At 32.4% G+C, this 20,235-nt stretch overlaps 1 protein-coding gene across 15 annotated transcripts in view; it reads left to right on the top strand.

The window, feature by feature from the left end:
• Positions 1 to 20,235, top strand: part of LRRIQ1 (leucine rich repeats and IQ motif containing 1) — a 90,067-nt gene that overhangs the window by 37,781 nt on the left and 32,051 nt on the right. For 7 of the 15 annotated variants that reach the window (XM_085537919.1, XM_085537932.1, XM_085537923.1 and 4 more), the window contains exons 19-23: positions 5,874 to 5,963; positions 6,803 to 6,924; positions 7,530 to 7,625; positions 7,996 to 8,081; positions 13,004 to 13,102. In XM_085537919.1, the coding sequence (XP_085394045.1) occupies positions 5,874 to 5,963; positions 6,803 to 6,924; positions 7,530 to 7,625; positions 7,996 to 8,081; positions 13,004 to 13,102 (493 nt within the window). Of the gene's footprint in view, positions 1 to 5,873; positions 5,964 to 6,802; positions 6,925 to 7,529; positions 7,626 to 7,995; positions 8,082 to 13,003; positions 13,104 to 19,656; positions 19,661 to 20,235 lie in introns of those variants that run through there. The other 8 variants (XR_014942860.1, XM_085537972.1, XM_085537979.1 and 5 more) reach the window with 4 other exon arrangements.

The raw sequence follows: 20,235 nt of genomic DNA on the forward strand, positions 1-20,235 counted from the left end.
ATAACATGAATAGTAATGATTTCACCTTTACAACTACTGCTAACTTCTTGTATTCATCTCTGCTCTAATAAATTGCCACAGGCATTCAGAGGCAATTGATGGCATTACTGTTTTATATATGTTTTTTGTGCAATGTCACACAGGCTATCCCAGATGATATGAAAGATCTGGCCAGCAGATGTCTCTGAGAGTATGAGGCTGGTATTTGGTGATATTTTTATGTCTTTCATGTGGACTTTGGAGAATTCCAGCCTATATGCTCCAGAAGGTTGATCTTAAGACAACCTTTCATCAGCAGTCTATCCATGTAGCAAATGTTGAGATCTACAAGGCAGAGCTCTTTATCTCTGATGGATAATATCTGACAATACATTTGCTCAACACAGCTCTTACTTTCTGTACAATGCAACTATAAGCACTGTTATTTTTGTTATGAAAATATGTTGTGAGTCAATTACAAAATGTCATTGTCAGTAAGTTGAACTAATTGACTATAATCACTTTTAAAGACAATTATCTTCTGAGAACCGTGGTCATTGAGCAAACTACTGTTGTCCTGTACTAGGTCAACAAACAGACAAATATCTTTTCATCAAGTACCAATATTGATGGTTATATGGAACAGAGAGTACTGGTTTTTTTTTGCAAAACTAGGTTTGAGTTTTGTTTAAATTAGGGACATCTAGTAGTATTTTTTAGAAAGAAAATAATGTTTATAAGTTTCAACCAAATTTAAAAAAAAAATAAAAAAATCCATCACAACTTACTTCCTCAAAAGGAATAAATCCACTGCTCTGTGGCAAAGCATTCTGCTTCTGATCTTGCTTGAATAGAATTTTTAAGCAGCACTCTGTTTTGATAGCCTTTAAACTTCTTGATTAGTTTTCTTCACATTTTTACATAACCACAGTCAGCCACACAAACTCTTTCTTTTTTTCTTTTTTTTTTTTTTTTTTTAGCAAATAGATACCTTTATAAGGTATTTGTATAAGGCAATGACTTGTGAGTATATTGCAATTTCTCATTCAGGCTGTCTGACTGATTGGAAATCTTCTAAACAACTTAATCACCTGAGTTTGAAGTGAGTTCAGGTGAATTTCTATAAATTCCCATTATTATAAATAACAAATTAGGGTCCATGAAATCAACCTCTAAAGTACACTGTGATATCCATGAGTTATATTTCTGATTTAGAACTTTGACTAGCTCTGGTTTGTCCTAGGGAGATCATTCTTCTTTTTTATTGTTGTTGGCTTTTTGTTTTTTGTATTGCTTTATTTCCTTTTAATTTTTAAAGTGTAGAAGTAATAAAAGCTAGAGTATATTTGAATTCTTGAAAAGTAAACAGCATGTAGAATAATTTTTTTCTTAGTTTCTACCATCTTTTGCAGACTTACAACTTGTCCACATGCTTGTAATTGTCAGATCAGAATCAAACTTTCATATGTTTTATGCAGCAAAGAACAAAATTCCTTTTTTAAATGAAATTTGTTATGAAGTTATAGTGTAAATGGAAAAGCAAAAGAGTCTATGATGCAAATTTCCTGATTCATCCTTTTCTTTGACAAAAGAGAAAGGTTTGGGAAACATATTGGGAGCTCAGTCTTTTAAATGAATGTATATGAATAATATCTTCATATGATTAATAAATGGCATGTTAGTCTGTGATCAGATACATAGATTTTCTTTTCTACCTTATTTAGCAACTATTCTTATCTAAAATGCTGAAATCTCGTTTTCTTGTTATCTAGTAGATAGATATCCTAGCCCTAGAGGTAGGTCTTTGTGAAATCAATATCTGATAAACACAGGAACTAGAAGTTGTAATCTTCACTGCTTATGTAGAATGTGCTCTGATTGCTTTCTGTCTTTGCATCATGTGATGCAAAGGAATACTTAGGCTTTGACAGGAATGACGTCCAGTGAAAATTAAGTGAAATATTTTGTGCTGGAATAGCATTAGGTTTGAGTGAAATGTACCACAAAATATGTTTGCCAGGAATCAAAAGAGAAAGTTAACAGCTTTTTGCCAGATGAAAGGCAGTTCAGTGTGGCTTGCTCTCGTATGCCCTTTTCTACTGTGAATATCTACAGAGTTAACATTCAGCATATGATGCCTTCTTTCTCACTTTTGTTGCCCCAAATCCCAGAGCATTAATTTAACTTACTTACAGGATGTCTAGGAAAAGTATTTCTTCATGTGGTGTGTGTTGCTCAAAAATGAATTTTGTGATCTTTTTTGAAATAGTCATAGAATGCTATTTAAACTTAGACTTTGGATTAAAGTAGCATTCCATTTGTCATTTTTGTTTCAACTGTTTGATTTATTAGCAATATTCAAATATATTCATCAGAGGATAACAAAGTAGAAAGCAAATACATCTCCACTACAAAGAACTTTATGCTTGTATTCTGTAAAGAAGACTTCATTCTTAGTTTTTCGTGTATCTACTAAATCTTGTTGAGTATTGTCTTGGTCTTCAAAACTATTTGGAACGTAGAGAAGGCAGATCCTTTGCAAAATCTGGTTGGAATAAGGCCATTCTTTACAGATGATGTTAAAGACCAAAAAGAAAATGAATGGCCTGCCTCACCAAGGGAAGCAAAATCCAGAGAAACAGATTAGGCAAAACCAGGCAGGCGATGTGCGGGGTGAATTTTTTATTTTATTTTTTTAATGCAAAGGATTCTGTATTCTATCTACATAAAATAGTAATGTGGAAACATTTTTTAAAATAAAACTATGTTTTTGTTATCCCTCTCATTATTTATTGTCATTTCCATGGAATAGTTGTGATTCAGTTCTGAGTGAGTTTTGTGTATTAATCTCTTCTTTTTGCAAAAATATTCCATTGACTGCATTTTTAATTTTATCTTAAAATGCCATATGAATAAAAACCCAGCTAAATAACAGTGAGACAGTTACACTAGCTAAACTATTACTGTTCTGAAAGCAGTGATTGAGACAATGAGGAAATGAAAGTAAAGAGGTATAAAGAGTAAATTCTCCCTACTTTTGAAAAAAATAGTTTCACAGTTTTGTCAGATCCTTATTAAATTTGTGATTGTTCTGAGGCTTACTACTATTGGAAACATGGGTAGTATCAGCCTCCATATTGACCTTTCAGAGTTAAACTACTTCTTTGACTTCAGAAATAAACATGAATGTTGTAGTAAATACCTGCATACATTGAACATGTAATCAGACAATATCATTTTATTTGTTTTGTAATTCATCTCAAGCCGCATTTTTTTTTTCTGTTAGTCTCACTCGGTAGAAATTGATCTAATTTTAGCCTTAGTTTTTGGCAAATGTGTTATAAACTTTGCATTAGTGATAATTTAGGACAGTGTTTATGGGAAAGATATGGACAGAAGTTTCTTGAACTTAGTGCTATCTCTCTGAGCTTGAACACAGTGAAAGATAACACATCTAAAAATCAATTGTGTGTTTATTTTTGTTGGCCAAAGCAAATGACAGTGTGGTATATTTTTATAATATGCTACATACTTACACTAGTGCCAAAGATGCTTTGTATCAGTGAATGTAATCTTAGTGATAAATCAGTTTGCTTTGTTTTGTTTTTTTATTTTGCTTTGGTCTATTTTTGCATATTTCTACTCTTGCATCTTCTTTTTCTATTTTCATTGATATTTTTTTTCAGTGCTTAGAACACTGAAGGGCATTTTATAGCCTATGTAAGAAACAGAAACACGATGGAGAATATTAAATTATTAACTGTCAAGCACTGGGCTAAGAAAGTATTTGTGAGAAAAGTTTCAACCTGAATTTTAAAAGAATTTTAACTGAATTATTATGCAAGCACATAAAACAAAAATATTTTTTCTGTGTGCTACTTGATTCCTTTTCCCTGAAACTGACTAGAACTGCAGAATATTACTTCTCACGTTACATGACTTTATTGATTTCTAACAGAAACAAATTCATTGCAGAGACAGAAATTCAGATAGCTAGGATATGAGGTCGACCTGAAATCTGGCAGTCAGGCTTGAGTCATATTCACTATTAATGTAAGATATATAAATACCTAAATCATTCTTGGACACATCGTTGTACAGCACAAATTAATTTGATTGATATTTACATGAAATAGGACTCTACCTCTTCTCCATCTTTATCAGTTCTTGGGCAAAGAGAGGAAGATAAAAAATATTTAAGAAAATTGCCATTTCATACACCTTAATGTTCTTAAATGGCATTTAAGAAAATGCCATTTCATACCAGCAAAGATAAGTCCCATTTTCACTGACTGCAGATGCCCAGAGCTGCAGGACAATGACTGTGGTAACAATCAACTCCCAGCCAACCCCAAACTTGTGTGGGATTTGCTGCTTCACCTGAGTACACAGAAGTCCATGGGGCTTAATGGGATCTATCCCAGGGTGCTCAGAGAGCTGGTTGATGTCATTGAGAGACCTCTGTCAATTATTTTTCAACAGTCTTTGTTATCTGGAGAGGTCCCAGTTGATTGGAAGCTGGCAAACATTTTTCCAATTTTCAAGCAGGAAAAGAGAGAAGACCCTGGTAATTACAGGCCTGTCAGTCTCACTTCAGTGCCTGGTAAATTTATGGAAAATATTATACTGTGAGTTTCTGAAAAACACCTGAAGGGCAATGTGGTCATTGGTCACAGTCAACATGGGTTCATCCTTCTGGACAAAATGTTCAGTGTAGTCCTAGACATAAACATAATCTGATGGACATATAAATGAACAGATAAACAATTATATGAAAAGATAGAAGTATGACTTAATGCAATTGAAGAGTACATTCAAAGAGGGCAAAGTGGAAAGAAGGTCTGATTTCACTGAAACATTTTGGCCAGATTTTCTCCCTTTTTCATAGTTATTAATTCTGATTGGTCTGTTCACAGACTGCAGACACCTGTGTAACTCCAATATGTAATAGTTTTGTCTCTGCAGTGATATGAACAGAGATATGATACAGTTTTCTGTACTTTTTATGAGAACATAGAATTATTCTGGATTTTGTAAATAAAATGATAAAAATCCAAATGTACTGTAATCATAGAATAGAGAATTCCAGAACCAAGGAAACAAACACACAGGAATGAATCATCTTTAAAGGTAGAATATAAAAATTAAATTTAAAAACTTTAAATTAAAATCTAAATTGACAAATTGAAAATATATCTAACGAACCAGGGTCGGAATGGAAGAGGAATACTGGTTCACCAGTATTCACTTACATTCTAAATAAGAACTTTGCTTATAGGATGCTTAAATTGTATGACCACTGCCTGAATTTTTTCAAAATAACTGAAATATTATCCTTTTTTTCTCTTAGAATTTCAGGGTAAGCAATAGGCCTTATTATTCACCAGACTTTACATTTTTAACCTCAGATTTCAGTGAACACTATTCATGAATTCCATTCAACTCAGGAAAAATAAGTTTGGCAGGATCAGGCACCTGCATCTAAGTATAAAATACCGAGTTGCTCAAGAATGAGCAATTGACTCCTTGTAGTATTTAGGCCTTTAAGTATCTTATGTCTGTATTTGTTCAGAGTTTGGCAGTCATTTTTAACCAATTATGTTTACCTACAATGTTGAGCTTAAATTACAAGAACTTGAGATATAGGATATGCATTTTAACAACAACAGCAACAATAGCAAAAAAAAAAAAATCTGATTTATTTTAGATCAAGGTGTAAAACATAGAATCTTAAAGGGTGTTTTGAGTGTGATTGCTCTGCAGGTGGCAGTTCTGATATATGACTTGAAAACGCTTGAAATAGTACAGAAGACAGTTGAAAAGAGACTTTGTAAAAGTTATCAAAACTAAACTGATTTTATCAGTGCACTATTTGACTTTACTCATTTGTACAGGCTGCAATAGGGAATGAATGGCTAACTCCAGATTCCACCCATTTCCTTTCAAAAACACTCCTAATCTCGAACCAGCTGCACTGGACAAAGGTAATGTCACGAAACTTCTTACTCTTCAGTCTTTCTTTATTCATTTCTGAGGGACGTGGTCTTCAGTCTTTATTCATTCTTAAGGATATGCTGTTTTGGGGTGATTAACATGACAGTCTATTGACATGAAAAAGTCACATTTACTTTTAGAAGTCTCAGACTTCTTCCTCATCCCCAGATGTGATTTTCTTTCAAATTTTCTTTTGTTTGTTTATTTTTTTCTTTATTTTGGATTTATTTCAATACTTTTCTTTACAGTAGCAGGGGGGAAAAAAAAAAAGTTGATGTTCTTCATCTGTACATTTGGCAGTAGATTAAAAATTGCTAGTTGACACAGTACTTTAGAAATACTAAGATCTACATTATATGTCAACAGCTGAACATTTTCAGAACAGCTGAAGGTCATTGAGCTGCAATGTCTGCTAGTTACTTGATAAACTTTGAAGTTGTGACTTTTTGTTTTCCTATGGCTTTTTTTTTCCTCATTCAAGCATAGTATTATTACTAATGTTTTATTTCCTACAATTAAAATTAAGTCTTACAAATGTATAATTCATTGTATTTCAAGACTTTAAGTATAACTGAAGTCACCTTTTTGCTCTGTTTATTTACTTGAAGGTAAAGTTTCTAATGGTCATTGCACTACTAAGAATCCTTTCTGTTGCAGTAATAGATTGCAAACTCTTTCAGGTTTACCTTCACATTTTGGAGTCCTAGATGTGTATAGTCACAGTCATGCTCAGAAGTCTGTTCACATGGATATTATTTTGTTTCTGTGAATTGTGACAAGTTTGCAGCAATTGCCAACTGCATTTTTTTTAATTTTTCTTACTGAGAAGTATGCTAGGCCTTCAGATTCCAGTGAACATTCAGGTGATTTGCAGTTGTCACCACAAGCACCTTGGCAGTGTATTGATAGACCAAATTCATACTCAACAGAAAATACCCACTATCATAGAAGGTAAGTAAAATAGTTGAAGGTGGGGGAAGGGTCAAGGAAAGGGGAGTATGCTGTTTGGGTTTTTGTTTTACCCTATTCTGTTTAGTTGATTTTGATTTTACAGACGTCATAAGGAAGAGAAATTGAGACTGTTTTCTGATGCTTTTATAAAAAATGATGTTACCTTAAAAACTAGGTATCTAAGGTGTAGTTATAATTTTTCATCAATTAAGAATATGTGGATATACACATACATTTTATGTATATGATGTTTGAATGTAATTCATAAAAATAAATTCACATAATCACATGTAGATGTTGAAATAGATATTTCTAAGACTAGTGAAAGATTAAAAGAGATTTCTTATGCAGCTGTATTCTTTTGGAGAGAATGGACTGAAAAATACTTTGATTAATTGAAATGTAAACATTTCAAATTAATGGCAGACTTTTATTAGTCTCTGAGATAATGCTTTCCTGGAGTATTAAAATAGATTTGTTTTGTATTATTTCCAAGCTTCCAAAGGCACAAACTGCATACAGAATAACAAAAACTGCAAAACAGTCACACAAGACCCTTTCTTATGTTTCAACCTTTAAATATTGCTCCTATTATTTGTTTTCAGTTCAGAGAAGGGAACAATGTCACAGAACTCCGACATAAAAGAAAAAAAGAAATTTTCAATCAGGTCTGATAAAGAAGAGAAAATTTCAGAAGAATGGTATGTTAAAATCCTGTATCTTGTATTTTTTTGTTTTTCTTCCTATTTCCTACTGGTAAGAGGTCTAGTAGGAAATTTGTGCGGTATATACGGTGTATTTGGCTGTTGTACCTTGCTTATTTTATATTCCGCCTTTCAAGAATCTGCTTTCTACCAAAGTAAAAGTTATTGAAGTTTCTTTTAAAAGTGTCTGAGACCAGTTTAATACATTATAATTTTAAGATAAACATTGCAGGAGTCTGTATAATTCTTAATATTTCTTACTATGCATAGGTACTAAAAACTTTTTGAAAAGTGCATTTTAAAATGCTGTGCAGGTGACCTAACACAATACATGTGAAGTGTTCAGTATGCTATTTCCTTCCCATAGGGGTTTTAAAGACATTTCTACTGCACAGCTAATGCTGAAGAGGGCCCATAAAATGAAGCCCAGAAAATACAGTAATAAAAATGTAGGTAAGTCAACACATAAATAATGATTTTAGTAATTAGATGTTTCTATACTTAAATCTCAGAATAGAGCATCTCTTTTAAAAAAATTTTTTGCACAACATTATACATTAATTTGAATTAAGGTGAATGTGGTTTAGTGAAGACAGGTCACATTTTAAATGTCCACAAAGACATCATATTCCTTCAGGGAAAAATGACTCAGTTTTTTTTTTCAAACAAATTGTGGTAAAAATGAGTATTTTACAGCTGTATTAAACAGATTTTATGTCTTTGTTCTCATGTATCTCTTTTCTAGTTCTGAAATTTGTAGTTCTTGTATTTATCTTTTGATAGAATCAAGTTAAAATTACTTACTCAGGTTGATATTGGATTTATTTCCTATGATTAAAATATTGTCCTTAGAATAAAATTTGTGTAGCATTATTCATATCTCCATAACAAGCTTGTTTGATTGTACAAGAACTTTTGCCCAAAAAGCTTGGGCAAAACAGCAGAAATGTTAGAGCCAGATATAACAGATATCATGTTGGAAATATTTCTGCCTATCACGGGTACATAAAATTCTTTAGAAATTCAAATTAAAAATCTAAACAACGCAGGCATTACTGCACCTTTCTGTGTTTCAAAACTGTCAGTGATTTGTAACAGTTCTAGTTTCCTGAAGATGCATTAGTGCAGCAGTACAGAATTTCTTGCTTAACTTTGAATTCCTTTGGTTATGTGGATTTTATATTAGTCTCTGTAAGTGAACTTTTTGTTTGTTTGTTTGTTTTCTTTTGGGATATATGGAAACCTTGTATGGCTTTCAGCTTGTCTGAACTATACTACTGTATTACTTCTTGTTTATCCTTTTCCACTCCAAAGGAAAACTCTCTTACCAGTGACTGACAGCATGAGATAGTAATTCTTGCTACCATAAAGGTATTAAAAAAGGCAAAATCCTAATGGAGAGAACCTTGACTCCTAGAACTAAAGGAATATGATTAAGATATTTCATAGGAGTCAGCAAATAATTTTTACTTTGCGTTTAGAATTTAAGACAACAGAGCAATACAAAACAAGCAAAAAACGCCCAACTAAGACCAGCAACCACAAAAACATAAAATCCAGAACCCCCAAACACATGATCTCACTATACAATATAATGTGTTGAATTAACAGCAGTCAAAATAAAAATGTGGGGGAATATATTATTTCTTATTAAACATTTAGTGAATGGCCATTAAACTATATTTTTCTAGTATCAAAAATGAAAAGTTCCCAGTGTTGTTGCTATGTATTCCATGTAGCAGTACAATCTGGGAATTCAAACCATAGATGAGAATCCCATGGCTCTAATCAGTGTTCAATTATGGAACAAAATGCAGACTTTCTTACAAATGAATTTACAAATTGAATTTTCTCATAGATGCTCATCTGTCACAATGCTATTTTGAATTATCAGCTCTTTAAAGTTGGTAAAGATGCATTATAATATTTTTCTATGTTTTATGGCAAGCTTTGAATTCATTCAGTTTCACATATTCTCATGACATTTAGTAATGATCAGGCAGTAACTATTCTTTCCTTATTGTTTCTATAACATTTCTTGGATTTGTCTAACTAATCTTCTATATTTGGAATCTGCCAGGCAATATGCATTAAATTATGTCTTTGGTTTCTAGATTGCCAGCAGACTGTTGTCTAATAAGCCACATTTAAATGAGCATGTGAGAATCCAGGAAGATGTTCATATGATTTTGAACTATTGGACTCTTCAACAGTTCTCTGTGTGAAATCTAAAATCAAAGCATACATGTCATCAAAGCATACATACAGTTCATTCCCCCATCTCTCTAAGAGACTGAAAAGCACTGGTATTATAAACTAATCTTTGTAATATTGCCTACTTTTGGGACTAGATAAAGAAAAAAGTTCATTTTTAATAACAAAAGAGCTGTAGGCGATGGATGAGGTGATCCAGGTAGGGACAAATTCAGTAGTCTGGCACAGAGTTAAATCCCTAAAGATTCTTTCACAAAGACTCAGAGATAAATCTTCTGATAGAAATTCCCTCATAAAACAATTTCCATCATTTCCCTCTGTTCTCAGTTCATGTATTGCTGATGTCTCTGTACAAGAGTAAATATTTTAAAAAACTAGAATAATTCTAACAACTTCATGTGACTTCAATTGAAATTCCTTGGAACAGATCAATTTTGTACTGGTTGGATTTTTCAGAATTGAATAGTAGGCTAGATTAAGGGAAAGTGACATTTAAAATATGTTTTGGATCAACCTCAGTAAACCCTCATAGGAAAACAGTATGCTGTTGTAGAAACTGCATTGTTATTTGAAAATAGTTTGGGAATGCTCAATTACATTCTGTCTTAAGATATTTTAGTTAATTTTGACACTTGTATTTGGTTGTGTGTTGAAAAGAAGACATTGTCTTTCATTTTATTCCAAGTAGCTTAGTAATTTAGAAGTCATTTTGTCAACTCTGTATAATATCAGCGTCTCCAAACATTTTATACTCTTTAATCCATATGTAGTACTCATGTGGCCATCTATATTACAAGCATGGAAATACTGATTTATACTTCAGTTACAATATTTTTAGAACTTTTGTCATTTAAAGATTAAAAGTTCAAACAGAACTTACAAAATATAGCATATTATTATTTTAATACTTCTTTTTCAAAATCTTACTTTGATCTATAGTCCCAAACATTCACTACTCTGAAGAGCACAAACTTACTATAAATTTATTTTTCATTTAGAGATGACTGCCAAAACAGATGTAATTAGTCATTATATGCAAAATTAATGTATCTACAAAGCTAGTAATCCTATTATAAGTGATTTTAATATTCTCGCCTTCAATTTAATCAAGCTTAACCTTATTTACTGTACTTCTTCATTAATTTAATTGAGTCTACCTTATGCGGTTAGTAAAAGTGTGGTAAAATGACTTCAAATCCAGCATCCTCTGAATTAATTTGAGATCTATAAGCATCACACAACAAGATGAAAAACTTTCTCCTAGACAACTGAGTACAACAAAAAAAGTCTAAGGTGTCACTGATTCTGCCTTAGGAATTAGATAGGGGCTAAATTAATTTCATTGATATTTTCCATGATGCTCTAGTTAGTCTCCTTTGCTGCTTTGTGAGAAGTTAGCATCATCAGAACATGCAGTTAAACAAAAATTGTTTCACTATGGTCAATTTATTTATTTATTTATTTATTTGGACATGGTTTGTCAGTGCATTATTTCCTACAATGCCCATAATCCATTAGAAGTCTTAGGCAGAGTTATAAGGTAAAGTTGCCGTGAGTCTTCATTTTTGTTATCTGTCCAGGGAACAGTTCTCTTAGGAAGAAAGGAGTACTCTTAGGATCTCTTTATGTTACATTGATTTTTAACTGCAATGTCTACTGCAGATACAAAGATCTGTTCAAAACCAACTTTCTGTGTTGCTGCCAAATTCTGTAATAAGTTGCTTTAGTTGCTCTGACTTAACGGAGCATCGTGATACTTTTCTTTTGTCATAAATAGGAAAATAGGAAAAACAACAACAGGCTATTTACTTGACTACAATGTTACGGTTTGTGCCATATATACCTATATATATCCATAGCTCTTATAACCTTTCTTAATAAATATTGATGATCTGCTGCAAGGTCATCCAAGTAATAGGCTCAAAAGGAAGCATCAGAGATAATTACTTTTGTAAATTTATTCTTTCTGAATGCTTTTTCAGTCTTCCCATCTTCTTTGTTATCCTCCCCTCTGTCTTCTGGCAGGCACATATTCACATTTGCTGTGCTTGCATTGGTTATGAACATTTAAATTCCTTCCATTCCATGTATAATTTTTTGCTTAATTCTATTGCCAAACTGTTCCCTCTTTGTTACTAATTCTTTGCCATCACTTCTCTAGACGAACCTCTTCTGCCAAATCGTTTCTCAGTTATTACAGAGTGTATTTGACTGCTTATGATATGATGTTTTAACTGCTTGAAACATTTTATTTGGTTTTTCCTTTGTCTTCCTGTCTCTCATGTCTTCATGCTTACAGAAGCTTACATGCGTTTTCTCCTTTTTTTTTTTTTTTTTCTTTTTTTGGTTAACGTTCCTACTAGCACATGGTTTCATTGAAACTTCTACTTTCTTCTGATGTTGAGCAAACAATTCTTCTAATAAGAAATCCATGAAAATTGCCTTCCCTGATATGTGTGATTTTGCATTAGTTCAGCTTCTGTTAATTAAACATAAAAGTTTTTACATTTTAGGAATGTGTTTATATAGATTTATGCACAGAAATATACGCATCTTTGCTTCTTTGCAAAGTTTTATAACTGAAATGTTTGCAACCAATCAAGATTTTATACTGTAGTATTTGGAAATGCCTATAGACTTTTGATGTCTTCTTTAATTCTGTAAGGACTGGTCGTGCAAGATGGATAGCTTATTGTCTGCATGTTTAGCCTCAAAAAATAAACTAATAAACTACCCCTTGTTAACATTGTTTAGGTGTAAATAACTTAACTTAGACCACTGAATACTTACGAACCAAAGCTTTTAGAAATAGTACTTGTCATATATTTTGTTAATATCTATGAATTTCAATTGAATTTCAAGCTTTAAAAACAGACTTTTGAAATATTTTGTGCAAATTTATACTTCAGAATTTATCTTTAATTTTGAGATAAGCTAGCTAATAAGTCATCAGTAGTGTTAAAATCTGGAAGAATAGTGAGTTGGATTCTCAGTTATGCATGTATTTATGTAACTTTTTTTAGAAAATGTAACCTTCTGTGAATATAAAACCGACGCTTAAAGGTCTTTTCAATTATTAAGTGTCTAAAAGGTGAAAAACTGCTTGAAGGAATGAATGAGCCAAGACTGACCTTTGATTTTAACTTGTTCTCGTCGTCTAGACCCAGCTGTGCGCCTGGCGTTGTTCAAAAAAAATGAAAATAAACATCTCCGTGTGAAACCAGCAAAGATACAGTCTGTAAATGCTGGTTACTTTGAAGGTATGAGCAAGAATTTCACTTTGTCCGTATGCATATAAGCATATATGTCCCCTAATGTCTTTTAAACAAGCCTGCTTGGAATATACAACAATATGAAGAAATTGAAGAAGGCAGGAGTTTAAGGTCCTTATCTGTTCCTCAATGTTTCAAGTTACAGAAGTGAAGAATTTCAATTTCAGTTCATTTGAGGGAGTGTGCTCCTAGACATTAATTCATAATGAACTGGCACACTTTTTATTTATTATTATTACTAATTTACTTTCAAGGACATAAAAGCATGCCACAGAGATAGAAAATAGCTAATTTTGTAAGTGATATACTACTTCACATTTCTCATTTCATAGTCATCTTTTCTCTAGCTATCCATTAATTCCTGACTATTGATAACATTTTTTAAAAGTAGCTACTTTCGCAAATATTTTCTAAAAATCCAACATTTGACAGGAGACAGAAAAAAAAAAAAAAGAAAAAAAAAAAAAAAGAATAACTTGAACATTCAAATGTGTTTGCTCCAACAAGAAAAAATGATTTGCTTTTCAAAATTCCATAAATACTAATTTAGTTCATTAACTGTTGAGATTACCTCTCCTTGGTTTCAATGCAGGTGAAAGTATTAAAACTTAAAATATTCTTCTGTTGAGAATATGAGCATCTTTAGAGCCTTTTTTTTTGTTTGTTTGTTTGTTTTGCTATTTTCATTCCCTGTGCAACTCATTTCTCTATTCAAAAAAGTATCATCTTTGCCATTTTATCATTTTTTTACAACATAACCATACAATAACTTACTTATTCCCAATTCCATAAGGGCAAAGAAAAAGAAGATAATTCACATTTACTGACTAGTAAAAGAAGTTAAACCTGAGACAGGTGTGCAGCTGAGCTGAGTATGTCTTAAACGAACTTCATATGACGGGCCAAATTTGCCTCACATTCATGAGGCCACGCTCAGATTTAGCTGGAAACAGATCTTGTGAAATTCTGAGGAGGAAAAATGTGTTTTCATCACTATTTTCCTTGCATTCAAGCATTAATTTGCATAAAATATGGAGTCTCTATATGTGAGGCCTGATTTACCATTTAATAGAATAAGTCAGAGTCACAGGAGGGCTAGGGTTGGAAGGATGCTTAGAGATTATCTACTTCAGCTCCTCTGCCATGAGCAGGGTTGCCACCTACTAGATCCAGCTGACTAATTTCCACTGTATTTCATGTGCCCCAGTGGCATATGTCTATATGCCACCATTTGTTGAAGTCATCATATGGTGACTATGAACATGCAAACTGTCTCCATGTCCTTTAAACCAGTAGCATGACTGTTCAAAGCCATACCAAAGAGAGAAACCTGATCCCAGATGTGGAAATCCTAAATAGATAGATAGATAGATAGATAGATAGATAGATACTAAATATTGTAGAAATTACTTTTTAAATACTTGGAGAAAAGGCATTGTGGCAGATTAGATATCAAAAGGTAAGTGCTGTGCTGGCAATCTTGAGCTTTGTCTTTCATTTCAAGGATGATTATGCTCCTTTGGATAGTTAATAAGCATGGCTTTTTTCACCAACTTTACATGAGATGCTTACATGCTATCTGGTGAGCTTCAAGAAGACAAGTGGTTCTGTCTGACCAGATTCTGAAATTGTCTTTTTACTTGAGGCACTACTACTACAGATAGCATGGTCAGAAAACACTAGGTTGTTAATCTGAATCTAAAGTGCAGTACAGAGCATTAACTGGCATACCTCTCAGTCAGTATTCAGATCTTCTAAAGTTAGAATTTGGGTAATTTCTGTCCTCTCTCACGGAAAAGTTTGATTCCTATTTCACCTCTCAGTTTTTAACCATTTCTTCCTCTTTTCCCTGGAATAAATTTATTTGGGTCTGTTCTGCAGTGTAAGTTATTTCTGTAACAAGAAGTTGGAATTATTTCTTTCTTCATCCATAAAACTTGTGGATACCATGTTCTGAATCAAGAGAGAATACAGTCCAATTAATTTTGCAGTGGAGATAAACTTCCTGGATGTAACTGTTTAGTCCCTTTTACCTTCACAGAATAGTAGTCAGTGCTCTGGCAGAGAATGTAAACTCCAGTCATAAATTAGTAAATATATCTCAAAAAAAAAAAAAAAAAAAAAGGAAAAAAAAAAAGGAAAAAATTGTGTTTTATACATTCCCCCTTTATTTCTTTAAAGTGGGAAATGAGGGACGAAACTTTAGCATCAATAGTAAGTACACATATGTTATCTGTTAAATAACAGAATCACTACTTTTGAAAGGAGATGCCCTCGGAAGTGAAACAATTAGACCAGTTTTAGATTTTCAAACTGGAACACATCATGGTAATGAATATTTAGGAGGTAATCTAGTTAAAGTGTAGAATGACATTCTTTTGTCTCCACTGTGTCTTGTGTTTGTGTTTAACAATACAAATAGAGAAAAAAGAATGAAAAATAATAGCTATAAAATAAAGTGTGGAAAGGAATGAGCTTAATATCTCTCGCATAAAACATCTTTATGGCTTAATTAAACAGTAGATATCATATTTATTTTTACATATAGTTTGTCTATAGTTTTTATAGTATAGTTTGTTAGAAGGTAAAATGGCAGCTGTAAATAAAAACATTGTTTTATTTGTACAGATATGATTTTCCACTGTTTATTTTTCTGGGGATTATTAAATGGTATACAGTTACTAGACAGTGGATATAATAGCCAGGCTCTACAAGACTTATTTGTTTAAAGTATTATAAAAAGAATGATTTTTATGAAGATCATCTTGTTTCCAAACAAGAGGAAGCGATAGGGAAAATAAATGTTGATATCTGATTTTTAAAACTTGTGGAAGTCTTTGATCCTATAAGACAGTTAATGCATTCCTAATAATATATACACGTTGTAGGAAAATAATGAGATTGAGAAGATATATATGAAATATATCCTAAAATCTGAGGTACATCTTACATTTTTGTTAATATGAGTCGTCATCATTTGTTCAGCAATGTTCTAATAATCTCCAAATAAACTTTTTTCCCCACATCTGTACCATGATAGCACACAAGGTAGTCATAAACAAATTCCTTTGTATTACGTGCATCATTAACACATAATAAAGTATTACTCCTACAAACAGGAGCATACCATTTAAAAATACAAGCAATATATGAAGGCATGGGAGTGCAATTAAATGTGTGTTTGTACTGTATATGCATAGGTGCATACACACCTTCATTTACTCTGACTATAAATTGATAGGAGTCTTTCTATGCTTTCCCATTTGTTTTGTTAAAAAAAAAAAAAAAAAAAAAAAAGTAAATTATGAACAATTACTCCTTAATTTTCTACTATCATTGTACATTTTATAATATGAATGCTGTCTGTTGATCTATTTTAGTTCCTTTAAAATTAGTTTAATGCTTGCAGGTTTGTTAAAAATTAAATTTAAATACGTAGTATTTTTGGGCTGTGGTCGTATATTGTGCCATTAGTTTTTAGGCCACAGAGCTTGCTACTGTGCTCTACTGCTTCTCTTAAGAGGCTGGTTTGGTCAAAAACTGATCTGGAAAGCCTCACTTCTTTTGTTTGGGCAGACATTTCTTGGAATTATACGTATTACACTGCTTCTTCTGGTTTCATTGGGTTTTGGACAAAGTAGATCAGAAATCAAAGGAAAAATCTGTCTTTGACTCCTCTTTTCTTGGGCAGTTCCAAATATTCTTGACTGAATCTGTAAGAGAGCATCTCTACCAGCCGTGGGTCGATATTTACAGCGAGTGTAATTCCATTGGTAACAAGGATGGATGTCTATTTTTGCCAGCCAACAGTGGGACTGCTTTGTCACAGTACAGTAGCACAAAACTACAGGAGGCGCCTTGCTCAGCACATTGTGTTGCCACAGCCTTTGGAACAGTATACAACTTTTAGAGTTCTCTTTAATCTGAGTACCTCAACAGTTTTGTTGGATTATCCAAATAGTTTATGTTCAATTCAGTTGAATGAGAACCTGGATTCCAGTCTGTACAGCTATTTGGAAGAATGCAAATCACATGGAAGTCCAGTCAAGTTATCTAACTGTTTATTCTTTAGATATGATTCACCTAAATGTTTGCTGTGTTTCTTATATATACTAAATTCTTATTAATTTAGTAGATTAAGTAATTTATTAACATGTATGATATATATATTTTTAGTCATATACAAATCCACCAGCAATACATGTACCATACAGTTCAAATAAGTGGAAAGAATATAACTTGATTTTACCCTGGAATGCATATGACAACTTTTGCCAGGATGTTTAGTTATATTAAAAAGGCTTTGGAATGTGTTGTCAGGATACTGCAACTTGGGAAATTGTACTTCCAACTGGTAGTACTATACTTCCTTTCATTTTATGCTCCTCGGTGACTAATCAGTGAAAAGGAAAAAAAAGAGTTATAATATTAAAACGTATTTCACTGATATGATATTGATAATTACCTTTGACATTGTTTTTTTAATTACAGAAACATTTATCCATTTCCCTTCAAATTGCGAGTAGAAATAACACTTCCTACTTGAACAAGAATAAGACATAAAATGGGCTTGTGGATGTGCCATATTACTGAAAGCTAATTAAAAGCTTATTAGAATATTTCAATATAATGATAAAATTTCTTAGATATTCTGTATTAACAGCGCTGGGAAAAAAAAAAAAGTACTGAAATAGAATTTATACTGATTCAGATCAATGGTGCTTTTAAATATCTGTGTGAGAGCTAAGAGAAAGTACTAAGTGATTTTAAACTTTAAATATACTTAAGTAACAAGTTAAGTGAAGTAAGTTTAAACTGCTAGTTATTTAAGGGCAATTAAAAGTATACTGAACTGTAGCTAATAGCTTTTTATTAGCTATTTTCATCTTTCGTAAATTAGCTATTTTCATTGGAAAATAAAAGAACAAAATAGCATCAGCTCCCAGGAAGCTATTTGTAAATTTTACATTATTTGTAACATCCATTTCTAAATTAAATCATCATTAATTTATCTGTGGTCTGAAAGGGATACATAACCACACTCTAAATCTGATGTTCCTGCAGTCCTACTGTCTGAATTATTATGTTTACAGAAAGATGTGCATATTACATATCTCCTGGGCTTCAAATTTGTATGCCAGATTAGGGAAGCAGTTTCCTAAACCATGTGGCACTGACAAAATTGACAGAATTATACATTTTTAAAGAATCGAAGGTCTCTGTGATGAAATGTGATGAAAATGTGTTACAGAAACAAGTAGTGTGGAGAGAATCTATCTTTTAAAATCAGAATTCTCTGGTTTTGTTTCTTATTATTTAGTGTGAGCTCACACAACAGAACTCTCACATTGAAATATTTTCTCATTTTAAGGAATTAATGGCTCTCCACCAGCCCTTTAACATGTAAAATGAGTAGGTTACTTGTGTCCAGTACATCCAAAAAGAGCCAGGATAAAATAAACATAAGGAGTTGGATATCTTGGAAAAAATCTGTCATGGGTTTGGGTTAATCATCTCCAGAAGAAATTCAACTTGATGCCTGAAATGTAAGACTTTTTGGAGAAAGCAGTAAAGCCTGAGGCAGTGTTGATCTGAAGGAGTGCTCTCCATGGGTCAGAGCTGCTCTGCTGGCAGAGTGCAAACCTAGTTCACAACAGCGGTACGCTGAAAAGTTGTAAAGGACTGCAGGGGCCTTACAGTGCACGCACTCAAGCTTCAGTTACATAGTTTCAGTGGTCCAGTTTCTTATTATAAAACAAAACTAAAAAATAAAATCTGGGCCTAATTTTCCAGCCTCCTGTCTATCAATAATAATGTAGGTTTTTTCACTATTTGTGGAATGAAGCAATCCTGAAATTATAGTGCAGGTTTAAAAGTAAGTGCATACAATGTCATTTACATACATTCATGCAATAAATTTCAGCATCTGAATAGTAATAAATTACATAAACATATGATATTTTTATTAATATTTTTACTTTAAGCATTCATTAAAAAGGAGAGAGAGAGATCTCTGCCTGAAGTTCTTCAATAGAATGTTTTGGCCATAAATACTTAATATTATAAACTCTCACTGTGTTTTTAATCTTCAGGGTTCCACTGTTGTAATGTTATGGGTTTCCGATTTCGACCACATATTTCACCTGTTTGTGTGTTATCTCTTTGTTCCTGTTTCTACTGTTTTTCAGAGTTATGATTTATGGTGTTATATATTCTCTGACCTAGAGAAATTATTTGTTCCAACAAACTTATATTTTTATACAATGTATAAGCTCTGTCACCTTTGTTTTCCCACCATACTAGTTTACCAACCTTTAACTAAAAGGGACTTCACATTAAGAGGGAAGAAAAAGTTCTACTGCTATTTTGCTAATGATTACCCAATGATGAGTTCAGAAGAAATAATATTTTGTCATCAGAGGTTGATAAGTAGTTTATGTCATTGTTGAATAAGGTAGCTCAATAGTTTGGATAGTTTTATTTTTATCTTCTGAGGTTTTTGCACTCCTTTTTCTATCTTCCTTCAACTGCGTGTACAAAAGCTAGGTAGTATAGCTATCTGGTCATCCAGTATGCACATAAATAAGTTGACTTCATATTCAGATCCACAGCATTTTATTCTACATAAGGCAATCATTTTGGATGAAAAGACCCCTGAGTACTGAAGCATTTCAAATCCTTTTCCATTTGACCATTCAGTGACCTGATAACTATTTCCTGTCCCTAAGTAAGGTTGCGACCCAGGTCTTAGAGTGCAAAAGACAGATAATTTTAGAAACAAGTTAAATCCAAGTGGATTTGGGTGAAGGGGGTAAGAGAGAGAAAAATTGGCTAAATTCCTCTAAAATAAAGTGTTAAACACTTGGATTTAGTAAGCCTAGTTGAAAACAATTATTGAATTTACTGCCATTTGTTTGCATGTCTGGAGACAGTGATCAATACTGATATCGTTTGTTTGTTTTGCTTTTACTAAAAAATATCCAAATGCAAGTTATTTTTTTACACTGAAAAAAAAAAAATTATTAATGAAGATGTCATTAAAAGAGCATTTTCAGGTATGTCCTAAGCATTTTCTGCAGTAAATTTTACAAGCATTTAATTTATCTTTGTAAATGAATTAT

This window comes from Coturnix japonica, chromosome 1 (genome assembly GCF_054131305.1).
Source record: "Coturnix japonica strain WE chromosome 1, WE-NBRP24, whole genome shotgun sequence".
In the NCBI taxonomy this organism is placed as follows: Eukaryota; Metazoa; Chordata; class Aves; order Galliformes; family Phasianidae; genus Coturnix; species Coturnix japonica.